Source organism: Ciona robusta, chromosome 9 (assembly GCF_009617815.1).
Source record: "Ciona robusta chromosome 9, ASM961781v2".
NCBI lineage: Eukaryota > Metazoa > Chordata > Ascidiacea > Phlebobranchia > Cionidae > Ciona > Ciona robusta.
The window spans coordinates 4,082,746-4,105,144 of NC_143243.1; the positions used below are offsets into that span (position 1 = coordinate 4,082,746).

General features: G+C 36.1%; 2 protein-coding genes across 2 annotated transcripts; one reads left to right on the top strand and one right to left on the bottom strand.

Moving 5' to 3' along the window:
• Nucleotides 1-128: 128 nt before the first annotated feature.
• On the bottom strand, nucleotides 129-14,275 carry LOC149731118 (gamma-aminobutyric acid receptor subunit alpha-6-like). The gene is made up of 14 exons (XM_089884875.1): nucleotides 14,260-14,275; nucleotides 8,579-8,691; nucleotides 7,057-7,196; nucleotides 6,689-6,788; nucleotides 5,785-5,982; nucleotides 4,944-5,040; nucleotides 4,271-4,406; nucleotides 3,904-4,007; nucleotides 3,348-3,396; nucleotides 2,754-2,897; nucleotides 2,518-2,638; nucleotides 1,684-1,823; nucleotides 1,279-1,394; nucleotides 129-655 (listed from the first exon to the last, which is right to left on the bottom strand). The coding sequence occupies exons 2-14, from the start codon at nucleotides 8,668-8,670 to the stop codon at nucleotides 524-526; spliced, it is 1,569 nt and encodes a 522-aa protein (XP_089741001.1). The 5' UTR covers nucleotides 8,671-8,691; nucleotides 14,260-14,275; the 3' UTR covers nucleotides 129-523.
• LOC149731119 (gamma-aminobutyric acid receptor subunit beta-3-like) lies at nucleotides 9,727-22,122 on the top strand. Its single transcript, XM_089884876.1, has 11 exons — nucleotides 9,727-9,877; nucleotides 10,028-10,128; nucleotides 10,536-10,603; nucleotides 10,817-10,927; nucleotides 13,334-13,443; nucleotides 14,751-14,833; nucleotides 16,984-17,118; nucleotides 17,698-17,850; nucleotides 18,224-18,444; nucleotides 20,882-21,118; nucleotides 21,547-22,122. Exons 1-11 carry the CDS (start codon nucleotides 9,834-9,836, stop codon nucleotides 21,781-21,783), a joined length of 1,500 nt encoding a protein of 499 aa, XP_089741002.1. The 5' UTR covers nucleotides 9,727-9,833; the 3' UTR covers nucleotides 21,784-22,122.
• Nucleotides 22,123-22,399: the final 277 nt, after the last annotated feature.

Consider the following 22,399-nt stretch of genomic DNA (forward strand, 5'->3'; position numbering starts at 1 on the left):
AAGCGCGGTATGCCAAACACAACACTTCTGTAAATAACTATGCAAACTCCCATTTACGCTTTTGCAATCACAGTAATCCGGTTGTCCTTGTCGCAACGAACGGCAAAACCCAAGATAAGAGGGTATATGTTTAAACAACCATTTAATAGCCCCGCAAACTATTGACGTTTTCACACAAACTGTTGACGACACAGAGGATAAATAATTGTATAATTGTATAATTAATGCTACGCTACACTTGTATTAATCGCAAACAAAGCACAAGACAGGAGCATCGGATAAGTCTTAGCAATGACGTCATAATTTATGCCTTTAACCAATGAGAGAGCTCTTGTTGCCCTGGAAATCAAAGTCAAACCCTATACAGTGTGTGATGAAACATGTATTCATATTTTGTGTCAGACAGGATACCGGTTCGTAATTTAGATAAAATATTCACATTTGCACACTTATATACACATTTTATATTTACACAATTTACATGGTTAATTTTAAAAGTTTTTATATGTTGACACGTTACGATTCAAGTGCCTAATCTGTATGCAACTTCGTGGGTTTGGTGAGACAAGTAGACAAACCAGTAGATCCCGTTAAAAAAGAAGAAAGCCAGCGGGAAAGCCACCCTCGATACGCGGTCAATTCTACTGACTCCGCCCTTTAAGGTAATGGGTGTTAAAATGGTTCGTTATAAATAAATTAAATATATATGACGGGATTTTTCTTTTTCTAAATCTTATCTTACCCCATCCTTACGGGCACACATGAGACAAAACCAAAAGTTACCGTATTATTTAACACTATTCTCACAGTCCAGCAAACTGCATGGCAATAGCGATTACTGCTGGTAAGTTATACAAAGTTAAACAACTACAACATTTTTCAATGGCTGAAAAATCATAATAATAAGATGCTCCATTTGAACCATATTAAAACTTTCAAAATTTTGTAGTTTGCGAATTTGAAACATTAATCTAGCCCCGCGCAAAATAGCTTTGGAAACTGTTTAAAACGCGATCAGAAAATATAGTGCTGTGGGGGAAGATGGGACACCTTTAGCACTTATAATATTCAAATATCCTGATCAAGTTTTAAACAATAAACAACGGTTTATGGAAGTCGTGAGGATATGGTTTTATAATTCTTTAAATGTTCTTTGTTTACTACCAAATGGAACGAGAAAATAGAATAAAAAGGTGTCCCAACTTCCCCCACCCTACTGTATGAGTTTTTTAGCGGTATGCTACAGTACAATATACACCCGACCCAACCGTAATTCACCTGTGACATGGCAGCTTCATTTATTTCTGCTTCAGCCGCTAGAAGGAGCTTCCGAGCAAGTTCCTGATCGGATGAATTTATATGATTTCTATCCGTACTTTCTCTGATCCAGTTCTCTGGGTGTAAAATGAATAAAAAGTAGATTAAAAACCAGTAAACTACTTAAGAGTTGATTAAATTAGTTGCTTTTATAACCAATTACTGAGCACCAAACCACCTGTAATTTTCTGTTTTTTTTATTAAGTTGAATAAATTATTTATAGCATTATTTATGAGAATCAAGCTTTATTAATTTTTTAAACATTTTACAAAATCTAAGCTATACATCAGACAAACTTATCTAAAATTTTTTTTTATCGAATTACACTTTAAATTATGTGTTACAAGATATTTATGACCGCCTACTTGGAAGCACTAGCGACGCCAAGCGGCAGAAATAATATCTGAAGCCAAGTTTTTCTCCGGGTGCCATCCCGGAAGCCATCTTAAACAAATCACTCAAATTGACATTCATTGTACCGTCGGATCGTTTTATCTCAAGCACCCTGGAGATTGATTATAAAATTAGTCAACGTAAATAAATAAGACTTATTTATAAAACTACAAAATTACAATGGGGGGGAAGACGAGACGCAGAACTGAAATATTTTTATATAAACAGTATTCTGCATTTGTAGTTAACTTACTAAAATTAACCGGCTGTGCTATTTTTTTTGCGCCGTGTACGCTTTATATATATATAACTTTAAAACGACATTTTTTGGCCATAATGACCCCTGCTAATTTTCCTCATATTTATATATCATTTTTTTAACAAAACTAAAAAAAAATAGTTTAATGAGACAATCAAACTGTGCGGAATATTTCAGCTTACTTTATTAACCTACGATTTTGGATTGATAATTCAAACGCAAACTACAAAAGTTCGGTTGTTTTTATGCGATCAAAGCGAGGATTCAAAATGAATTACTAATCTATCTTTTTTACCCATTTAAAAAATGTTGCATTTGTTTAACACCGATTTTTATTACTTAACAACAGTTAATATTTTTCCGAGAACTTTGTTGGATCGTGAGAATACTGTCGAATAAAACTTCTACATTGATATGGGATTATCATTGAAAGATATTTTAAAAGGCACGTCTTACGCCAAGTCTACCCCCCCCCCCCCCCATATAATTAAAACACATCCTTAATTCTGTTGATTTTTTGCATCACTTAATTAACGACGTATCTGACCTTTTCCTTAATGCAGAACAAGAATGGAAAATACTAGATTCGATCACGTCTTTTTTATCGTTGCTGCTATCCGTCTTTTCCTTCGACTTCGATTGTTCAATTTGCATTTGAAAATAATTCACTACGAAAAAAGGAAGTTGTTTATCTCTGTACGTGGTCGCTTTAATTTTTAATTATTCTAAGGCGGGCTTTAGCAAATACATGACTTATTAATTTTAGACAAAAAAACAGCTTACCTGACGCAAACTCGATTAAAGCCGCAAAGCAAAATGCAAAACACACCGCCATGTACCAGTCTAGCGCCGTTGCGTAAGCCACTTTGGGGAGAGACTGACGGGTACTGATACTCAGCATGGTCAAACTTAGTACAGTCATAATACCTGAAATGTAATGTAACTTATTTATATTTGCGTAGCGGGGCAACAATAGTCGTTCTGCTTCATACACCGTGTGCTCGCTTATACGAGTGATCGCGTATGTAACTTTGTGGGTCAATATTTTTTAGGGGTTTTTCATTTTTTAAACATAGATATGGTTTTACAAGTACACTGCTTATCAAACACATCCTAAGACTATTTTACAATTGTTCATCCTAGCCCTAAGTAATGAGACGTGACGTTCAATTAGAGCCAGCGTGAATAAAGTTCATCAGCCTTCAGCTGTCAGCGCGACTACTAGAGGTAAAAGCTTGTAAAGACGTCAGTGTCGCAGTGAGAGTCTTATTATGGAACAATTTTGACCGCCATTTCCAATTATTCCATACCAGCTCAACTAATTCTGGGAAAGGTCACGTTTGTTGCGGATACTAATGACATTATACTCAGTCTTACCAGAGACGGTCCTTGCCGGCACTGCTTCTTTATTGATCCAAAAGGAAATCTAGAATGAAAAGCGGCCGAATTAATTTAGATAAACCATTCTCGACATCACATCACAAATTAAACTATAGGCTTCGTTAATGAAAAACATTATTGAGATTGTGTAAGGACCCTAATCCCTTCGATTTTTTAGATAATATGATCTTCGTTACCGTTTTCGAAGAGATAAATAAAACATTTTTTTGTGTTTTTAAGTTTCGGGTAAAACTATGTAATACACCGTGTTATAAAATTGGCATAAAATACATACAGTATATACTAAGTTGGGGTAAGATGGTACGTGTTTTGATTCTCTTTTATCGTACTATTTGGCAGTAAAAAAAATACGGAATAATATAACAGTAACCTCACACCTCTAGATAGAGAAGGTTTTTAATTGCTAAAAGTACGATTGGTAACTGTGAGGTATTTTGTTGTAACGGTATCCATCTTACCCCACAGTTCTGGAACTTTTTATTTTGTTCTGTTTGAGTGTGTACATTTGTATGCAAAATATCACACGTTATACCTGGGACAAGATAACAATAAGAATGCAAGGCAGATAAGTTTGAATAACGAAATAACCCATCTGTCTTTGTAGATGGAACTTCGTCTCTAAGACGGAGTACTCGCCTGCAAAACAAAATAAGTTTAAATTTATAAATAAGTTGTTACCGCCAAGTGTACGTATCGTAGGTGTGAAAAAATCTTCTTAGGTTTTGGTTTTTGTGATCTCAATGACCGATATTTCGTCCACCATACACGAAACATCAAAAAAACGGCAAAAGATTTATTGCGAACATGTGTTGCGTAAATAATTTAGTCAAATATTAAATTTCAATCTTTGCCTCACGTGATTTTAATCAACCGTTGGGGAACTAGCACATTATATTTACCAGATATCGTGTTTATAATATTGGTGGTCCAAGTATAATTGATCAATTTGAATTGGTTCAAACGAGAAGAAGAAGAAGGGACGTCAACAGCTGGTTTCCTACCATTCTCGGTGTACCACAAAAACTGCATCTGATCCTGAAGTTATAATTGAATGAATAAATGCAACTTGCTTTATCCTCGCGTGGCCCGGAAAACGAGAGTCGTTATAACACAGATGTTCTGTTTTATATACACCTCGAGTCGCTTTACGAGTTAGCATTTATGTAACTTTGTGCGTGATTGTACTATAGTGTGTTGGAGTTTTTGCCATACCAAGTATCTTGCCCGATAACACATACGTCCACAACGGTAGCAGCGATGAGTATCGATCCTTCAACCGTTGGGTTGTGGTAAAGGCAGCCGCGCTAACCACTGTGCCACAGCGCCGGATAATTAAAATTTTATTGATAATCTGGCTCGTGAGCTTTTAAGTTTAATACACAGACCATCGATTGAATAACCAACACCTGACAGACCGGATCAAAAATGTTATATATCTTCTTAATTATACATGTCAGCAAATATAGTGTACGAAGTGTCATTTTAATTAAGCATCGGCGTAAGTTTTTAGAACAAATTTACGTTATATTGATCGCGGTATTAACATTAACACCCCGATATACATTAAGTTACCTTCGTGTAGCCGTAACTTCCATATACAAGATGACAGGTGTGAACATCCATTGGGAAATCTATAAGGATCATAGGACACCTTGCTTTTATTGTTAACCTGTAAAAAGGTATATATATATATATATATATATACATTATAGTAGGGCGGGGTACACGGGACTCGGGGTAGGACGGTACTATTTTAATTTCCCTTTACAAAAACCTTGAAAGACGAAAACATTTTTTGATTTTGTCATTTCTGACAGTTTGATTTTTCTCATCATTTTTTTTTCAATTTTGTGATAAAAATGAGATACAAACATATAGAAAAAATGGACAGTGTGGACAAAGTGGACAGAGTTTGCGTGTTAAAGAAACTAGAACAGCTGATCAATTTTGGTGGGTTAACTACAAGTTTAATGTTAATAAAAAAAAGTATTTGTCCTGTCTTACCCCACTTTTTAGGTTTTAGTTGCTAAACTTTAAAAAGTTTGCTTTTAATTCAGTATTGCAAAGAAAATAGTGTTCAAACTTGGTTTTTAAAGCGATCAATACTGTTTCGTGTTATTTTACGTGTATTTCTAATAATTTCATTTAGTAATATAAATTAATCGAAAAAAATTTGCTTCGCTTGTTTTTGGACTGGTAAAGTTATATAGTAGAGGTGAGGTAAGAGGGTAAACACATTTTCATTCTTTTTTACTGTCCCATTAAGAAAAAATTTAATTGTGTATGATCGTATCCTCACGATCCTAAAGAGAGCGTTGTTACTTATCAAAACGATTAGGAAATACGGTATTATAATAACGGTGTTCATTTTAAATCACGGTTTTATATAAAACAATATAAAATCTCAAACAACCTCATAGTGTACAGGATGTTGCCATTCGGATCTATTCGTAGTAATCTGTTGGGAACTGTTATGTTATGAGCGATCGACTTTTTTCCGTTTCGAAAAAAGCTGTCAGGTGTCCATAACCGTTGAACCATATTGTTGTTGAGTTTTAGTTCAGTGATGTTCTTGTTCATGTGCTTGAAAGCCAATCGCTCGTCTCTCCATCTGTTAAGAACAACGCTGGTAACCATGTGGGGTAAAACGGATACCATTTGCACGTAATATCCCATGTTTTCCAAATTTGTATTTAATTATTAACAACAGTCTTTTTCTTGAGGATACAATCGTCATGCGTGTTATATTCTGGCATTCTTTATATCAACGTTTGAATTGGTATAACTATGGCAGAATGGTAAAGAAATTCACATCTATCATTGGTAATGAATCTTGCATTATGGCCCACTTTCTTGGAAAAAATTAGTGATTAAATTAAATCATACGGCGTTTAATTGTCTTTACATCTTTTAACGGTAAGCAAGTACAAGATATAACACCCTATGCTGTTAACATGATTGCATTTAAAGTTGAACTAATTTTTTCGATTAACTTAACGTTTCGATTAACTTAAGGCGTAGCAAGCGACTCATGCATTGTTTCTTGACTCATAGTAATTGCAATTTCTCGTTGCTCTAACCCGCGCGGGAGACATGCATATTTCATAAGCAAATGTGGCGTCTGGATGATCCGTGAGATGGCTAGGCCATACACCGCTGCATTGCTGATAAACTTTCAGTTCAATGCTGACAGTAGCGTCACGTGTCTAGGTATGCAAACACGTCATAAACACACCATCATTAGCTGAATTAAGTAAAGTAATATCAGCAATTCGTGACCGGTATATTAGTGAATAATTAATGTGCGGTAAACCCACCGTTGCCTGAAGAACATGTCCAACGTATAGTCCATGTCCTGCTCCGAGGCAGGCCCGAATCCAGTTACAAAAAAGTAGCTGTAGACCTTTGTCGGTCCTTCTGTAAAACATTTTGAGCATCTGTGAAATCTTTACCAGAATCTTTGCAAAACTATATTGCATTGTATCTATACTAATCGGGCATGAGGTAACAGCTATAACGACTGTAGTTGCCCTGTAATGCGAAGATAAATATTCTACATATACGTGGTAACTCGTAAGCCGTCACGAGGTGAATGAAACAGGACAACCGTGTTATAACGACTGCAGCTGGGCAGCCACTTATTACGCGAGAATAAATAAGTTCAAAATTATTTATTCAAACGAACCTTCCAAGCCTGGCCGTATTCTGTTATCATAGTTTAGCAAGAAATTGTCCAACGTCCGGGTAATATCCTCCGGACAAACTTTTCTGTTGCAGGATCTCGCATTGTTGTTTTTTGAATGACGAATAGGCCTCGCTTGGTTACTGAAATATGAATGAATGAATGAATGAATGTAACTTACTTTATCCCCGCGTGGCCGGAAAACGACAGTCGTTATAACACGGGTGTGCACCTCGCGCCAGCTTACGAGTTACCAAGTATGTTACTTTGTGAGTGATTATTTTTTTTTTTTGGATTTTTTCATTTTTATGTATGGCTGATAATTCGGACAACCCATTAGTGACCACTGGGTTGGAGCAATTGCCGTTAAGTGTCTTGCTCAAGGACACATACGCCCACAATGGTAGCAGCGACGAGCCTTGAACCTATTACCTCTGGGTTAGAGGCAGGCGCGCTAACCACTACGCCACGGCGCCGGACGATATATATTAACGTTGTCGTTAACTTATTATTTTTGTTAAAATATATTTAACTGCATTGTTATGTTGGAGTTGAAGTTGGAGAAGACGGGACACCTTTAGCACATATTATCCAAATATCCTGATCGTATGTTTTAAACAATTAACAACGGTGTATGGGAGTCGTGAGGAAACGGTTTTATAATTCTTTGAATTTTCTTTGTTTACTACCATAGCAACGAGAAAGGGTGTCCCATCTTCCCCATCCTACTATATGTATATTTTAACCATAGGATTTGAGCATACACTGTGCTGCTGATCACGTCAGTTTTCTATATGGCTTAACGATGTTATCGCTGTGTCCTTGCGAAAGATATAGAATTAAACGGTAATTGCTCTAACATATGTGGTCACTAATGGGTTGTCCAAATTGTCAGCCATATAAAAAACAATCACTCACAAAGTTACATACGTGGTAACTCGTCAGCGGCAACGAGGTGACCCTTTTCGCTAGTTAATCATTAGCACGTTCTCACGTTTTAAAACTAAATTAAGAGTGAATGTTTTATATAAAACAGTAAATGTTAATCGAAACGGCATGGAGTAATTGGTTCGAGCCATATTGTAGCAGATTAGCGCATTCGGAATTGGTATTCAGGGAATAACATCTTGAATACCGCCACCCGATTCTATCGACTATTGCAGTGTCGCCAGATGCGCACCACGAATAAGGAAACACAAAAATTATTTAACATTGGGCAACACTGTAAGCTCGGGTCGGCTTACGGTGTATGTTGAGTTTAATTAAAAAAGAAGGTAAAACGAAGATTTCTCATTATCACTTGCCATGGTGGTCAGCTCTATTGGGAATTGTGACTAATAGGTTAAAATTTCCGCCTGAATAAATGCGCGAGCCGCATCAACAGATCAACGAATACGTGATTACTGGTAAACCAATAAAATAATTCCGTTCAAAATCGAAGCAATGTAATTAACGTAAAACGTTTGTGTTTTATTTTTAACTGCAGTCGCAATACATAGGTTTAATTCTTGTGATAATCTCCAACCTGTTTGATGCTGGTGCCGTGACGACATTAAAGTACGACCAGACAAAACAGTTCGTTGCCAAAAAAGTTTTTAACGAAAATTTACAGAACATGCTTTTCGTGGTCTGTTATTCCTTTAAGAGAAAGAAAACATTATGAATTATTAATTGGTAAAGCCCATCGCTGCACCATCGGCGATTAAACAAATGTGAACAAAGTGCTCATAGAAAAACACTGACTTTGTCCTTTAATTATCCTGTGGTTTCCTTATCATAGAAACAACATATATGCATAAATTATACAAGATAATATACCAAATGTGTAACTGCTGTAGGTGATAAAATTAATCTCTTTATTGAAATGCTCTAATTTTACTCTGAGCTGGACTGTTAGATTTGTGAAACATTCTGCCTTATTCCTTTACGAAACTGTTAATAACTCTAAACCTTAAAGCAAATGAAAAAGATTAATATTACATATTATTATACTCAACTGTGCCTATATATCATGCTTTTGTGCTAAACTTGGCCTTTTGTCTGCAAGGCCTTGAGCAAATCTATCACAAGCCTTCAGACTATACGTTGCCCTTCCATGGTACTCAATAAAAAGGTAATTCCGTTCACTCTGCGACCCAACAAACGATTTTTTCGCAGAGGCTATTACCAATCGATGAATAGCGAAATATCAGTCTTGCGACCACAGCAGGAAGAACTCGCGACAAGCAATAGACTTTCACTGTCTGTTAGCTGGAAATTTTCGACTGAGAGCCAGTTGGTAGAGGAAGCTACTTTTTAAGGAAGACACTAGCTTAGACACTTCATTTCAGTCACGAGCCTCGCTGTAAGGTTTAGTCGGCAGATAAGCGAACATCCAAACACTAGCTTCGGTTTTAGATACGCGTTACATAGAATAAATTTGAAAAGATAGCCTATTATATACTAAAAAACCACCACGCAAGTTAAGATGCTTGGACAACGAAATACATCGCACTATAAGTAAAGCAGATAACGGCATTGCATTAATATCTTGAAGAATCGTTTAATGAGAAACAGAGATCGATAAAGTGAGCAAGAAGCGAGAGGTCCATAAGCGCTGCATAACATTGCCAATATTTAACACCGCCCTATAAGCAGGCAAACAAGCAAGACAAACTCTTGGATGAGCTATATAGGCTGTGGCGTTAATGCGCATACATGGGAGCTGCGACAGGCAGTCTAACTGTTCCTGTTTTGCAGGTGTGGGCTAGGTATATAGGTGAAGCTGACGAAGTGTAGACATGGGATGTTTAGTTCAGTTTTTAATTATATTCTTTATACAAAGGTAAGTTGAATATGCATTGCATCGTATTGGCTTGATATACAATAACGTTCAAGTTAAAAATGTATATATATAACTGTAGCAAAGTAATGTCTACTTAATGGCTACCTAAATTTGTGCATTGTGTTTTAAAAGTAGCTACTTGTGTTTTAGAATTTCTGCCATCTCTAATGAACGACAAGCAATCATTAAAAGTACATTGGATCGTTTATTAGAGGAAGATTACGATATTCGGTTACGTCCACAATATGGCGGTAATGATGTGTTATCATAATAACGTATAACGTGAAATTTGGTATTGCAAAATAATTCATAGTAGGCTTGGGTAAGATAGACCAGTTTTTTTTTCGTCCAATTGGGTACGAAAGAGTGTTTAAAATTTATAATTAAACAGTTATTAACTGTTTAAAAGTTGTTGTTAATTGTTCAAACCACAGGAAGGAAGTAAGGCATAGTTTGTGACAAAGTTAGTTTGTGCGAACGGTATCCATCTTACCTAATAGCAATATATACCACTAAACGTGAAAAACTTTTGGCGCAAAATTTTCGCACACTCATTTGTTTTGTTGGGCGCTTAGCAAGGATTATAAGCATTCATACAAAGCCTTGGTCATAGCAAGGACATAGCAGTTGTAAACAAGACATTAAATTTTAATTTCAGCCGATCCGCTGTCAGTTGGGATGAGCATTCAAGTTGCCAGCATTGACAGTGTGTCAGAAGTTAACATGGTAAGCTTCAATGTTCGGTATATACACTCAACATACATGTACAAAGACATTCGTATATAAGCACCCATAGGATAATCGGATATTAAAACAAGGGTTTATCTTTTAAGTATCATCCTCATACAACAGCAGCATATACCTATGTACTCACGGCCGTTATGGTTTATTTTATACACAAATTAGATCCGACGTACTTGAATAATTTATCTTTTCTAGGATTATACATTGACGCTTAACTTCCAACAATCGTGGAGGGACGAGCGCCTTGCGTTTGATGGACTTAACCTAAATCTAACATTGGACAACAGGGTAGTGGACAAAATATGGGTGAGTGTAACTTGCTTTATACTCGCTTTACCGGGAAATAAATTAGTAATCTGTTTTATACACGCGCCAGCTTACGAGTTATCTATAAAACTTTGTCGGTGATTGTTTTTTTTATGTCAATCTGGACAACCTATTAGCGACCATCGCTATGTTGGAAAAATGATTTATATACTAACACTACACCAGTTACATATAATGTAGCTATGAAAACAATTTAATTTTGCTAATGAAACGGCGGTGCGGTAAAACGGTTTTTCCATGTGCACATGTACTCGAAGGATTTAAAATAAATTACACTTTGCTTCTTCGTAATACACCTACATTTTCAGCTCTACCGCGAGCAATCAATACATTTCACCTTAATGAATGCTTTGTGTTATAAAACACGCAGTTGCCTACAATTCAACATCTCGTTTGATATGTTTTATTAATTAAAAGGTTCGTATGTTCATAGTACGGTGGGGGAAGATGGGACATATTTTCGTTCTATTTTCTCGTCCTATTTGGTAGTAAGCAAAGAAAATTCAAGGAATTAAAAAAACGTATCCTTACGACTTCCATAGACCGTTGTTAATTGTTTGAAATACGATCAGGATATTCGGATATTATGTGTTAAGGTGTCTCGTCTGCCCCCACCCTACTATATATACTGTATATTTTTGTATTGACAGTTTAAAAAAACGACTTTTGTGTCACTTAAAATTTATATTTTAAATACTTTCTATAGTTTATTCATAAACGATCAAACAACGTTAATGGAAACAATTTACCAGCGTGTACGACTATTTTATGTTCTGCCTGGCACTATACAATATTACTGTGGGGTGAGATGCTAATCGTTGGCGCACAATGTCTCATTTACGCTAATCGTATATTTTGATTAATTACCAACGCTCTTTTAGAGTCGTGGGCCACGGTTATATGATTTTTGTTTGTTATCTAACGGGACGGTTAAAAAGAATGAAAATGTGTCCTATCTTACCCCACACTACTGCAATAGCGAACCCAAAAACGTTAAGGCAAAGATCACAGCGGTACAGACTATTGGGTTCGATCAATATTGCAAAAACTCGTTTTCGTTTTATGTTCGCAAATCCAGTGTATAATTAACTTTGGTATTTAGAATTTGATTTAAGGAGGAATAAATCGATTTTTAATCGGTTAAGAAAATAAAGCTTTGAAGTCGCAGTCATTCAAGAGTTGTTTGAGGTTTACAAAATCACTAAAAAGTCAATAAGTGATTGCTGTTATTTTTTAACACGGTCACTTGAAATACAATTCATGTGGGAAAACTGCTCTGATTAGTAATTGCATTTTGAGTTAAATAACCAAAACAAGCCTTTTCAGTTTTTATTGAGGCGAGCATGAGTATGGCTCAGTATTGATCTACTCTCAATTGCTTTTGAGCAGTTTAACAGAAACCTTTGATCGCGAGCTTATACGCCAATATCAAACGGTAACCATCTGTGCCAATGCGGATGACGTTCTCACGATAAGAATCGTCGCCTATTTAATTTAGCTTATTTTTTTACAAACGTTTTTCCGTTATCTAAGATCACCAAGTTTGCATTCATGGTTAAATATTTAACTTTAGTTTGTTATAAATAAATAAATAAAATAGTTAACCCCAACACGCATTCTATGATTAATAATCCTAAAAGCTGACATCCTTTTCTTCTTTTTTTTAATTGAAGATTTAAATTAAGTTTAAAAATGGAAGATATAGTAGGGTGGGGGAAGATGGGACACCTTTTCGTTTAGTTTTCTCTTTCCATTTGGTAGTAAACAAAGAACATTCAATGAATTATAAAACCGTATCCTCACGACTTCCACAGACCGCTGTTAATTCCTTAAAACACGATCAGGCTATTTGGATATTATGTATTAAAGGTGTCCCATCTTCCCCCACCCTACTATATAAAAGTACATACAATCACAACGGCAAACGATTATTCTTTAATAAAGCACCAAGCTTTAAATTAAAACGTTCATCATATCCTCTTTTTTCAGTTTACAGTCTGTTGTAGCTTGATTACTTTTTTAAAGAATAATCATTTGAATCATTTTGCCATGTGTAAAATTTAAAAGCTTTATTTTGATATCTTATAAACATTAAGGGTGGGGAAAGATGGGTCATCTTTTTATTCTATTTTCTCGTCCTATTTTCATGACTTCCATCTTACCCCACAGTATTATGTCATACGAATAGTTCAAATTCATTAATTAGAACAAATAAGTTGGATATATTCATTCAATTGCAGCGCGTAATGTTGTATGCGATAAATTTCATAAGAAACTTTTAATTCTAATATTGGAATTCCTGTGTCGATATTGACGTTTATCGATATCGGCTTAATTAATTGTTTCGTAACTAGATTGCGACGTAACGAAATTATGACGTCACAGGTACCGGACACCTACTTTGTTAACGACAAGAAGTCTTATATCCACACGGTTACGAGAAGCAATAAGATGTTACGTATTGAAGAAGATGGGACGATATTTTACGGGCTCAGGTGCGATGAATGTTGTACAGTTAATTCGTTTATCGCATAAGCCATATACAGCTATGTATAAGTATGGGAAGTTGGTGTAACAACTAACGTCTCTGGGACATCTTAATTTAAGCATGTATATTACCGTGTAAACATATAGTAGTATAGTAAACCATGCTTTAAAAACATAATTAGAATCGAATTCCTACATAACTAGAAGTTTAATTGAAAAAAGTCAACCCATGTAATCAAATGTATAAGATACGATGAATAAAGGATATAAATTTAAAACCGGTAACTCGCATATTAGCCTGAAGATGGTCGTTCGTATAAAGACTGTTATAATCTACCCCTATCGGGCGTGGCCCGCTGGACCCGGGGTTGTATAACGGAACTAGGTTGATCGGGTATATAGACGTGTGAGTACGTGACCAGTGCCACGCGTGAACTTCTCACGTGCCCCTAATAATGGTTTTTGAGTTATCGAAATAACCAAAATATCTACAACCGCGCAATGGTTTTTGGACCATAACTCAAAAACTGTTTGATGCATTAAACCAAAAGTTGGTTTGTTAAATTCGTATGGGCATTTGACATCGATTGGACGTGGCCGCGTATAGCGTTTCTGGTCAAAATAACCGAAATATCTGCAACCGTTTGCAACCCGTAGTTTTATTAGGGACCTATACTTCTCACTGTGCTTATAACGCGTCCTTTTTCAGCAGAGCACTACTAGAGTGAAGTAGAGGGACGGTTAAACAGGGTGATAGGACAAGGTCACTCCAAGGTGTAACATGCAGTTTCAAACCTATACAAATTTCACTTACATGCAGTGACCTTATTCAAATAGAATGCTTCGTTAAGGTTAAAGACTAGACTTAATAAAAGCATAAACGGTGAAATATGCACGACAAAATGGGTTACGTCGGATTAGAATTGCACTTACCTAAAAAAGGGAACGGAAAGGGCAAACAAACAAGGCTACGTTTTTCAAAACTAAAAACCATAGAAATAACAAAACAACTGGAGGTGGGGATTTTACGAGACGGTATAGAATATACAACTGTACACAGCAACACCAAAACGGAACGGTTAAAATGTAATGAAACGTCAGAACCAATAGAAATAAGCGCCCAAAATGCATAATCAGTAGGCCAGCGACGCGAAAGTCGAAAAATCCGAGTGATTATCAGTAAAACACGCTGTGTTACCTGATAAAAAGAACTTCCTGAATCAAAACTTGACAAAAGAGAAAGAAACCATGGACCACTTTAAACCAAGCTACGACATGTTGGTATCAAGTTATGAAAACTTTTTGTTTTAAACAGAGTGACAACAGACCTAGCGTGTATGATGAACTTGAGACGTTATCCAATGGACGAACAGAACTGCACGCTTGAGATTGAGAGCTGTAAGTTAAAGAATATTTGGAAATGTTTGTATAGTAGGGTGGGGGGAGACGGGACACTTTTGGCACATAATATCCAAATATCCTGATTGTGTTTTTAACAATTAACAACGGTCAATGGGAGTCGTGAGGATACGGTTTTAAAATTCTATAAAGATTCTTTGTTTTCCACCAAATTAAACGAGACAAGAGATCACACAGATCTAATGAATGAGCACGGTACAAACTAATTAGCATAGTATTAATTAACCCTATCACTACAATGGTCGACTGAGATCGATCAAAAACAAATCAAAAGTAACCAACACAGCAGGTTTCGGTCGCCATTGGTGACTGTGGAGCAGTAGATAAAATGAATTTAATTGGTGTATTATAACTTATTAAACTTAAGACGTATAACGACCATGTGTTGACATGTAAACTTACACAGCAGTATTATAGGTAATGTTAGAAGTTAATATTATTCATACTGTGGCGGCTGCATAATGATTTATCGCGAGCGGTAAACTAAAAGAGCGAAGAAACAAGAGACGCGGTGTTTATACCGAAGTTAACGATAAGAAAAAGGCCCTCGTCTACGCTTCGATGCACACACGCAAATTGTGCGGTTTTAAATCTGAAAATTTAGTCTAAAAATTATAAATATATATTACGATTTGATTTCAATCAAGAGATTAAAGAAAAATGCTAGAATTGAGAATTAGGATAAGTGCGGAAAAAATCGCGCTATCAGCAACAACAACAACAAAGCCAAGAACAACTGTTCGACGAAAAAGGATCTATATGACCACTACCGTGCTCAACCACTACCGTGCTCAAAAATAGAATGAAAATATGTCCCATCTTTCCCCAACATACTATATAACTCTATTTTGGGAATAATAATTTCTCACCAAGTTATAACTCGTAGGTAGGCACGAGTTGTATAAAACAGAACGCTCGTGTTATTATTGTCGTTGCCTCTCCACGCGAGGATAATTAAGTTAAACTAATTCATTTATTCAATATTGTAAATTAAGTTTTAATTATTGCAATATTACAGTTAACGAGATTATTCCTTGCCGAGTATTTGTAAATTCAATTTGATTTGAATAATTGAACTTCGGTTGACAGCCAAAGGTCATTTAATTTGCATTTAACCGTTACACAAATAGTTATGTTGCCAAGCAATAATTAAGTGGGACATTTTTTCAAATCTGTGATGACGTTCAATTTTGTATATCATTCACTATATAGTGTGGGTGCTTAAGAATGTACTGGATTTGAATTGTGGAATATTACAGTTTACTAAAACAAAATTTAAACCGTCTATAGAAAAAAGATTGATTTGAACCGATACTGGGCGATATCTAATTTAATTTGTTCACATAATAAATTACCGAGGCTTTTGACTGTACTTACTGTATAGTACTGTGAGGGAAGATGGATAACGTTAGCACATAATATCCCGTATTCCTAATCGTATTTAAAAAAATTAACAACGCTCTTATAGGGTCGCGGGGATACGGTTATATAATTCTTTAAATATAATATAAACACAGTACCATGGGGCAAGTTGGGACACCTTTACCATATAAAGTATAAATATCCTGATCGTTTTTAAAACAAATAACAACGCCTCATATGGAAGCCGTAAAGATACGGTTTCAAAATTCTTTGAATATTTTTTGTTTACTACCAAATTGGACGAGAAAATTAAATGAAACGGTGTCCCATCTTCCCCCACCCCACCACATATACACGCAACACCATACAAACTCGTTGGTTAAATATTTTCTGGCAACGCAACGTGAACTTGTTTTCCCAATAATTGCTTATTGACCTGACTAATGACAAAATATAACTTTTTCATTCACTTTTAATTAAACCAACGTATAGATGCTACGAATCATCAATTTAATCATGCACGCGGTTGCTCAAACAAAAACATAATTGTACTACAGGTAAGATGGGATACCAATAGCAAATGGTAATACATATTTACCAATCGAGTATTAGCATTTACAACCTGCTTTTGAGTCGCGAGGCTACGGTTACATATATAGTTTTCCGAATATTCTTTGTTTACTACCGAATAAAACAATAAAAGCAAATGAAAACATGGACCATTCTACCCACCCATCTTATTAAAGACAAATTTAAACCATTCACAGACGGTTATACAACTGATGATATTCGTTTCCATATGCTGGGGGACATTGGGGTGACGGGAGTTGAAAACTTGAAGCTGGCTCAATTCAAAGTCACAAACTCCAGGCTTTTGATAAAAAACATTACTTTTGCTACAGGTCAGTATCAACACTTCATGCATGTATAAGGAAATCATTTGTATTTACGTATATATATATATATATATATATATATATATATATATATTTAACACGTCTGTGTTCCATTATTACAATTCACAATTAAATCCTAACTGTTTCTGCACAGTAATATAGTAGGGTGGGGGGAGATGGGACACCTCTAGCACAGAATCAGAATATCCTAATCGTGTTTTAAACAATTAACAACGGTCCAGGGAGTCTTCAAAGTACGGTTTATAATTGTTTGAACTTTTTTGTTTACTACCAAATGCGACGAGAAATAGAATGTTAAAGTGTCCTATGTATCCCCGCACCCTACTATATATATAGTTAAATTATATAACAGATTTTTATTAAACAGTTTGTTCACCATTAACAAATGTGATTTTATTTATGTATGTGTATATTCATATTCATATTTCTATACTACATTATAGCTTCAAGTCAATTTCCAATTTATTCCAAACTGTTTTCTGTGAAGGCAAATCCAGTTCAAATATAAAAGACTAATATTAAAAAAGAATATTATAACAGTTCAATTGTTTTTTTTCAACACAGGATCTTATCCACGAGTGTCGTTAAGTTTTCTCTTGAAACGAAACATTGGTTTCTTTATATTGCAAACATACCTACCATGCTCGCTTATTACAATTCTGAGTTGGGTTTCATTTTGGATCAACCACGAAGCGACGGCCGCTCGCGTTGCGTTGGGTGAGGAAAATACATTTTTGACTTTCGACTGTCGTTTTGTTGTTGATTCCCTTATTTTTATTGTTTAATAATAGTATCTTCGTTATCGTTTTTAAGGAATATATAAAAAATACGGTATGGTATAGTAGGGTGGGAGGAGATGGGACGCCTTTTCCATCTGTTATCTCGTCACATTTGGTAGTAAACTAAAAACATTCCATAAATTATAAAACCGTATATCCTCACGACTTTCTAGACCTTTGTTAACTGTTTAAAACACGTTAGGATATTTGAACATTATGTGCTAAAGGTGTCCCATTTTACCCCATTCTACTGTGTTTTCTGAGGTTTACAATAAAAGGAAAAAGCCCCTATAACTAACTCTGTACATCAGGTATTACCACCGTGCTTACTGTGACAACAATCAGTACAAACGTTCGGCAATCTCTTCCAAAGATCCCCGACATCAAAGCGCTTGATGTTTATCTGATTTGTTGTTTTGTCTTCGTGTTCCTCGCCCTGCTGGAATACGCGATGGTCAATTGTACGTATTACGGCAACATGGCCCGACAGACGAAGGCAAAACTTCGGCGGAAGCTTACAGAAGCCCTCGAGGTGAGCCGAGCGTAATTATGTTTCGTAACAGTTGTTATTGCTGTGTATAGTTTGTAACAACCTACTTTAAACATACTTTTTACTAAACAGGTGCTGTTTTGGTAGTCCCTAATAACGCTGTCATTTTTTATGAAGGACAACGTATGTATTTTGTTGTGTGATTGTTTCGGTCCTATACCCATATAGGCATAGTTAAAAAATTGCTGGTTAGTAATAAGGTCTTGATTAATCCTGTCTAAAGGGAAGATAACGTTTACTATAATCAACCCCCGTAAGCGGATGTCGCAAATCGATATAAACAAACACAATGGTGACTAAATGGCCGTAAAGATTAATTACGATGAGCATGTATGCCCTACTGGAACACATGTGACCACGTAGTATTCTGTAGTTGGCCACGCGATGAACCGCTGATGTTTTGAACGACTTACGTATAGTAGGATGGGGAAAGATGGGAAACCTTTTCATTCTATTTTCTTGTCACATTTGGTAGTAAACAAAGAACATTCAAAGAATTATAAAACCATATCCTCACGACCCCCACAAACTATTGTCATTTGTTTAAAACACGATCAGGATGTTTGTATATAATGTGCTAAATGTGTCCCATCTCCCCCCACAGTACTATACTGTATAAGTCTAAACTACAGTAATGAAAACTAATAAACAGGCTCCTGATACACGATAACCAAATCTGTTCGTACAAATTTGAGTTACATGGCTTGCGAGTTCTTAACGCTGTGTGAACGGGAAAAATGGAATGAAAAGGTGTCTCATCTTCCCCCACCCTACTATACCAACCAAATAATCCACCGCACAAAAATGTGTTTCGCAATTTCCCGGCATTTTTGTTTTGGAAAAAGACGAAATCTATAGTATAAATAACAATCGAATTTAGCTCCGACTTATTTTGATTAAATACCAAATTAAAAAATAAATGGAATAGCGTTGGGTCATAACATCCCATATTTCTTGTTACTGTTTTAACAAGTAACAGCGCTTCATTTTAAATTTTTTTCTTAAAGAAATTGTTATATATTCTGTAAATATTATTTGCTTACAACTAATAGGGATGTAAAAGAGAATGAAAACACAAACTTATATCTTACCAGGCCTATACTACACAAAATAATATTACAAAAAAATAGCGTTTTGTGTATATTGTCCACGGTAAACAACCGCTGCTAGATCTCTGTCCCTTCTTCCGGCGCCAGTGATAATTCAGCAGACAGATCAATACGCATGGTCTTGCTCCTTAGATTTGTGCTGCAGTCTTCGCATATAAGGAACGCCTGAGCCATGTAAATCGTGATTGCATTCGACTCGGTGCCGGCCACCAAGGGCATTCGGTCGAAAATTTCGATTTTATGCTTTCCTGGAACGAGCTAGCGTTCCCACGGGACCAACGAAGGTAAAATCGCATTATTTTTGCCTTTGGTCTGACTTGCATTGAATAACAACGGCGTCGGTTTAAGGAATTTGCATTTTGTATGTGCTGAAATCTTTTGAAAGGGTGCAGAGGATATAGGCATGTTTAATGTATAATTCCAATGCTGTTAATAATGTATTGTAGTCAATACAATTATGTGTAATTAGGTCCAGGTTGTACAATCCGTGTTCTAAGTTCACTCCTCCTTGTTAATACATTCAGTATATAATTGTTCTACAAAATGAAATTTTAAAACCTATATTTCACTTCGTGCTAGCAACAATTGCTCCAATTAAAAGTATAGCCTAAATAAAGAGTAATTTATGGCGACTTTTACGATATGATTTCTAACTTTTTCCGTCCAGTGAATGTAAATTGCTGTATCCCCGCGTGATCGGAAAACGACGAGTTATAACAAAGGTGCTCTGTTTCATACACCTCGTGCCAGCTTACGAGTTACCACGAATGTATCTTTGTCGGTGGATGTTTGTTTTTTAGATTTATATTATGTATGAATGACAAGTAAGACAACCCATTAGTGCCCACTGGGCTTGAGTAAAGGCCGTTAAGCGTTTTGCCCATAAGGACACATACACCCACAATGGTAACGGCGACGAAACTAAAACGAATTACATCTGGTTTAAAGGCATTCACGCTGACCAATTGCGCCACGGCGCCAGTCAAAAATTATACAATACGTAACGCATGAAATAACGAACAAATTACATGTCGTTGCTTATTTAAATTGAAATCAGCTATTGAGTGCATTGCATAATACCTGATTACAGCACTATGGGGTAGGAAGGATTCCGTTACCAGCACAAAATATTCCCCATTTCCTGGTCGTGTTTTTAACAATTACGCTCTTTTAAAGGCGTAAGGCTATACAGTTAGACTTTTTAAATGTTCTTTGTTACTACCAAGTAAGACAATAAATTTATAATGAAAACATGCATCTTGTAGTCCAACCTACCTTATAAGTATTTATTTGTGGTATATAACAAACAGGCAGAAGAATCAGCAAAATCTGCGAACTTCGCCGCCCAATTTAGTGGAGGTTCAAAAGAAACAATACGTTATTGTGACGAAGAGTCCACGTCGCCGGGTTCAATTCACCAGATAGCTGCCGGGTGGTCGGACAATGAGGAAAATGCGATCCGACATATTTCTACTTGTCCACATGCAAATCACGCGCGCCCTCTACCGACAAGACGTAGGAACGTGGGATTTAATGTCGCGACACAGGTAAGGAAAGCTAATCCCTTAAACGACTTATTACCAAAAGTACATGCATATAGTACAATGGGGGAAGATGGGACACCTTTAGCACATAATATCCAAATATCCTGATCGTGTTTTAAACAATAAACAACGGTCTATGGGAGTTGTGTGGATTCGGTTTTATAATTTCTTGAATGTTTCTTGTTTACTATCAAATGAGGCGAGAAAATAGAATAAAAAGGTGTCCCATCTTCTCCCATTCTACTATATACCTTATTATTCCAAACAAAATCACTCACAAAGTTACATACGTCATACCTTGTAAGCGGTATAAAATTCCAAGCGGGAGGTGTATGAAACAGAAACCCCCGTGTTATACCAACTGCCTTTGCCCTTCCAGGTGAAAAATAAGTTACGTTTATTTAAGTTGTTCTGTTTACTACTTATTACAGGGCCGGGCACGCGGTATGCACAACGCCGCGAATGGCAAACGTAGAGGGCAGCCAAGCAGGAACTCCGTTGGAAAGAAAAGAAAGGGTTACGCATCTCGGGCAAAGAAATCTCTGTCGGCTTTGAAAGTTCCTAAGATAAGCGACGTCAGCATTATAGACAAAGTGGCAAGAGTGGCGTTCCCAGCGTCTTTCGCAATTTTTAACTTTGTCTACTGGACCTACTACATTTTCTTTTGAGTTGCCATCACAGTGGGTCTTATTTTTAATTGGGCGGATTCCTCGTCACCTTACAGTTGCTCCACAGGCGTATGAGGTTCTGGTCGGTAGAAAATCTGCTATGGAACCTTCGCGAACACGAGCGCCGTCTAACGGATGTAAATACAATTAAAATGAACTATATTCCATTTGACTCTGAATCGAATTGCTCGTAAATGTGAATTAAATTTACTGTTAAATGTTTATTTTGTTAATATACTTTAATTTTTATCATTTAAATTAAGGTTAGCGTTAACGGTATATCAATACGTCTTATTTTACTTACCGTAAACACTGAATACAAACTTTATTCATCAATAGTTTTATGCAAAACAAAAATACAGGTTAAACTAACGGGTTTATAGTTAATGAGCTACCAATGTATAAACCCCAAACTTTATACTCGCGTGGCTGGAAAACGATAGCCGTTAAAAATGGGTGTTCTAAGCAACTGATGTGCTATGGCGCCGGACAAAGTTTATAGTACTGTTTTGAAAATATAATTTGCTTGCTACCAAATTTAAAGATATAAGAGAATGCTAAAGGCATTGTAAATGAACGTAACTTATAGTTGGTAACGTAATGGTTTAGACGAACG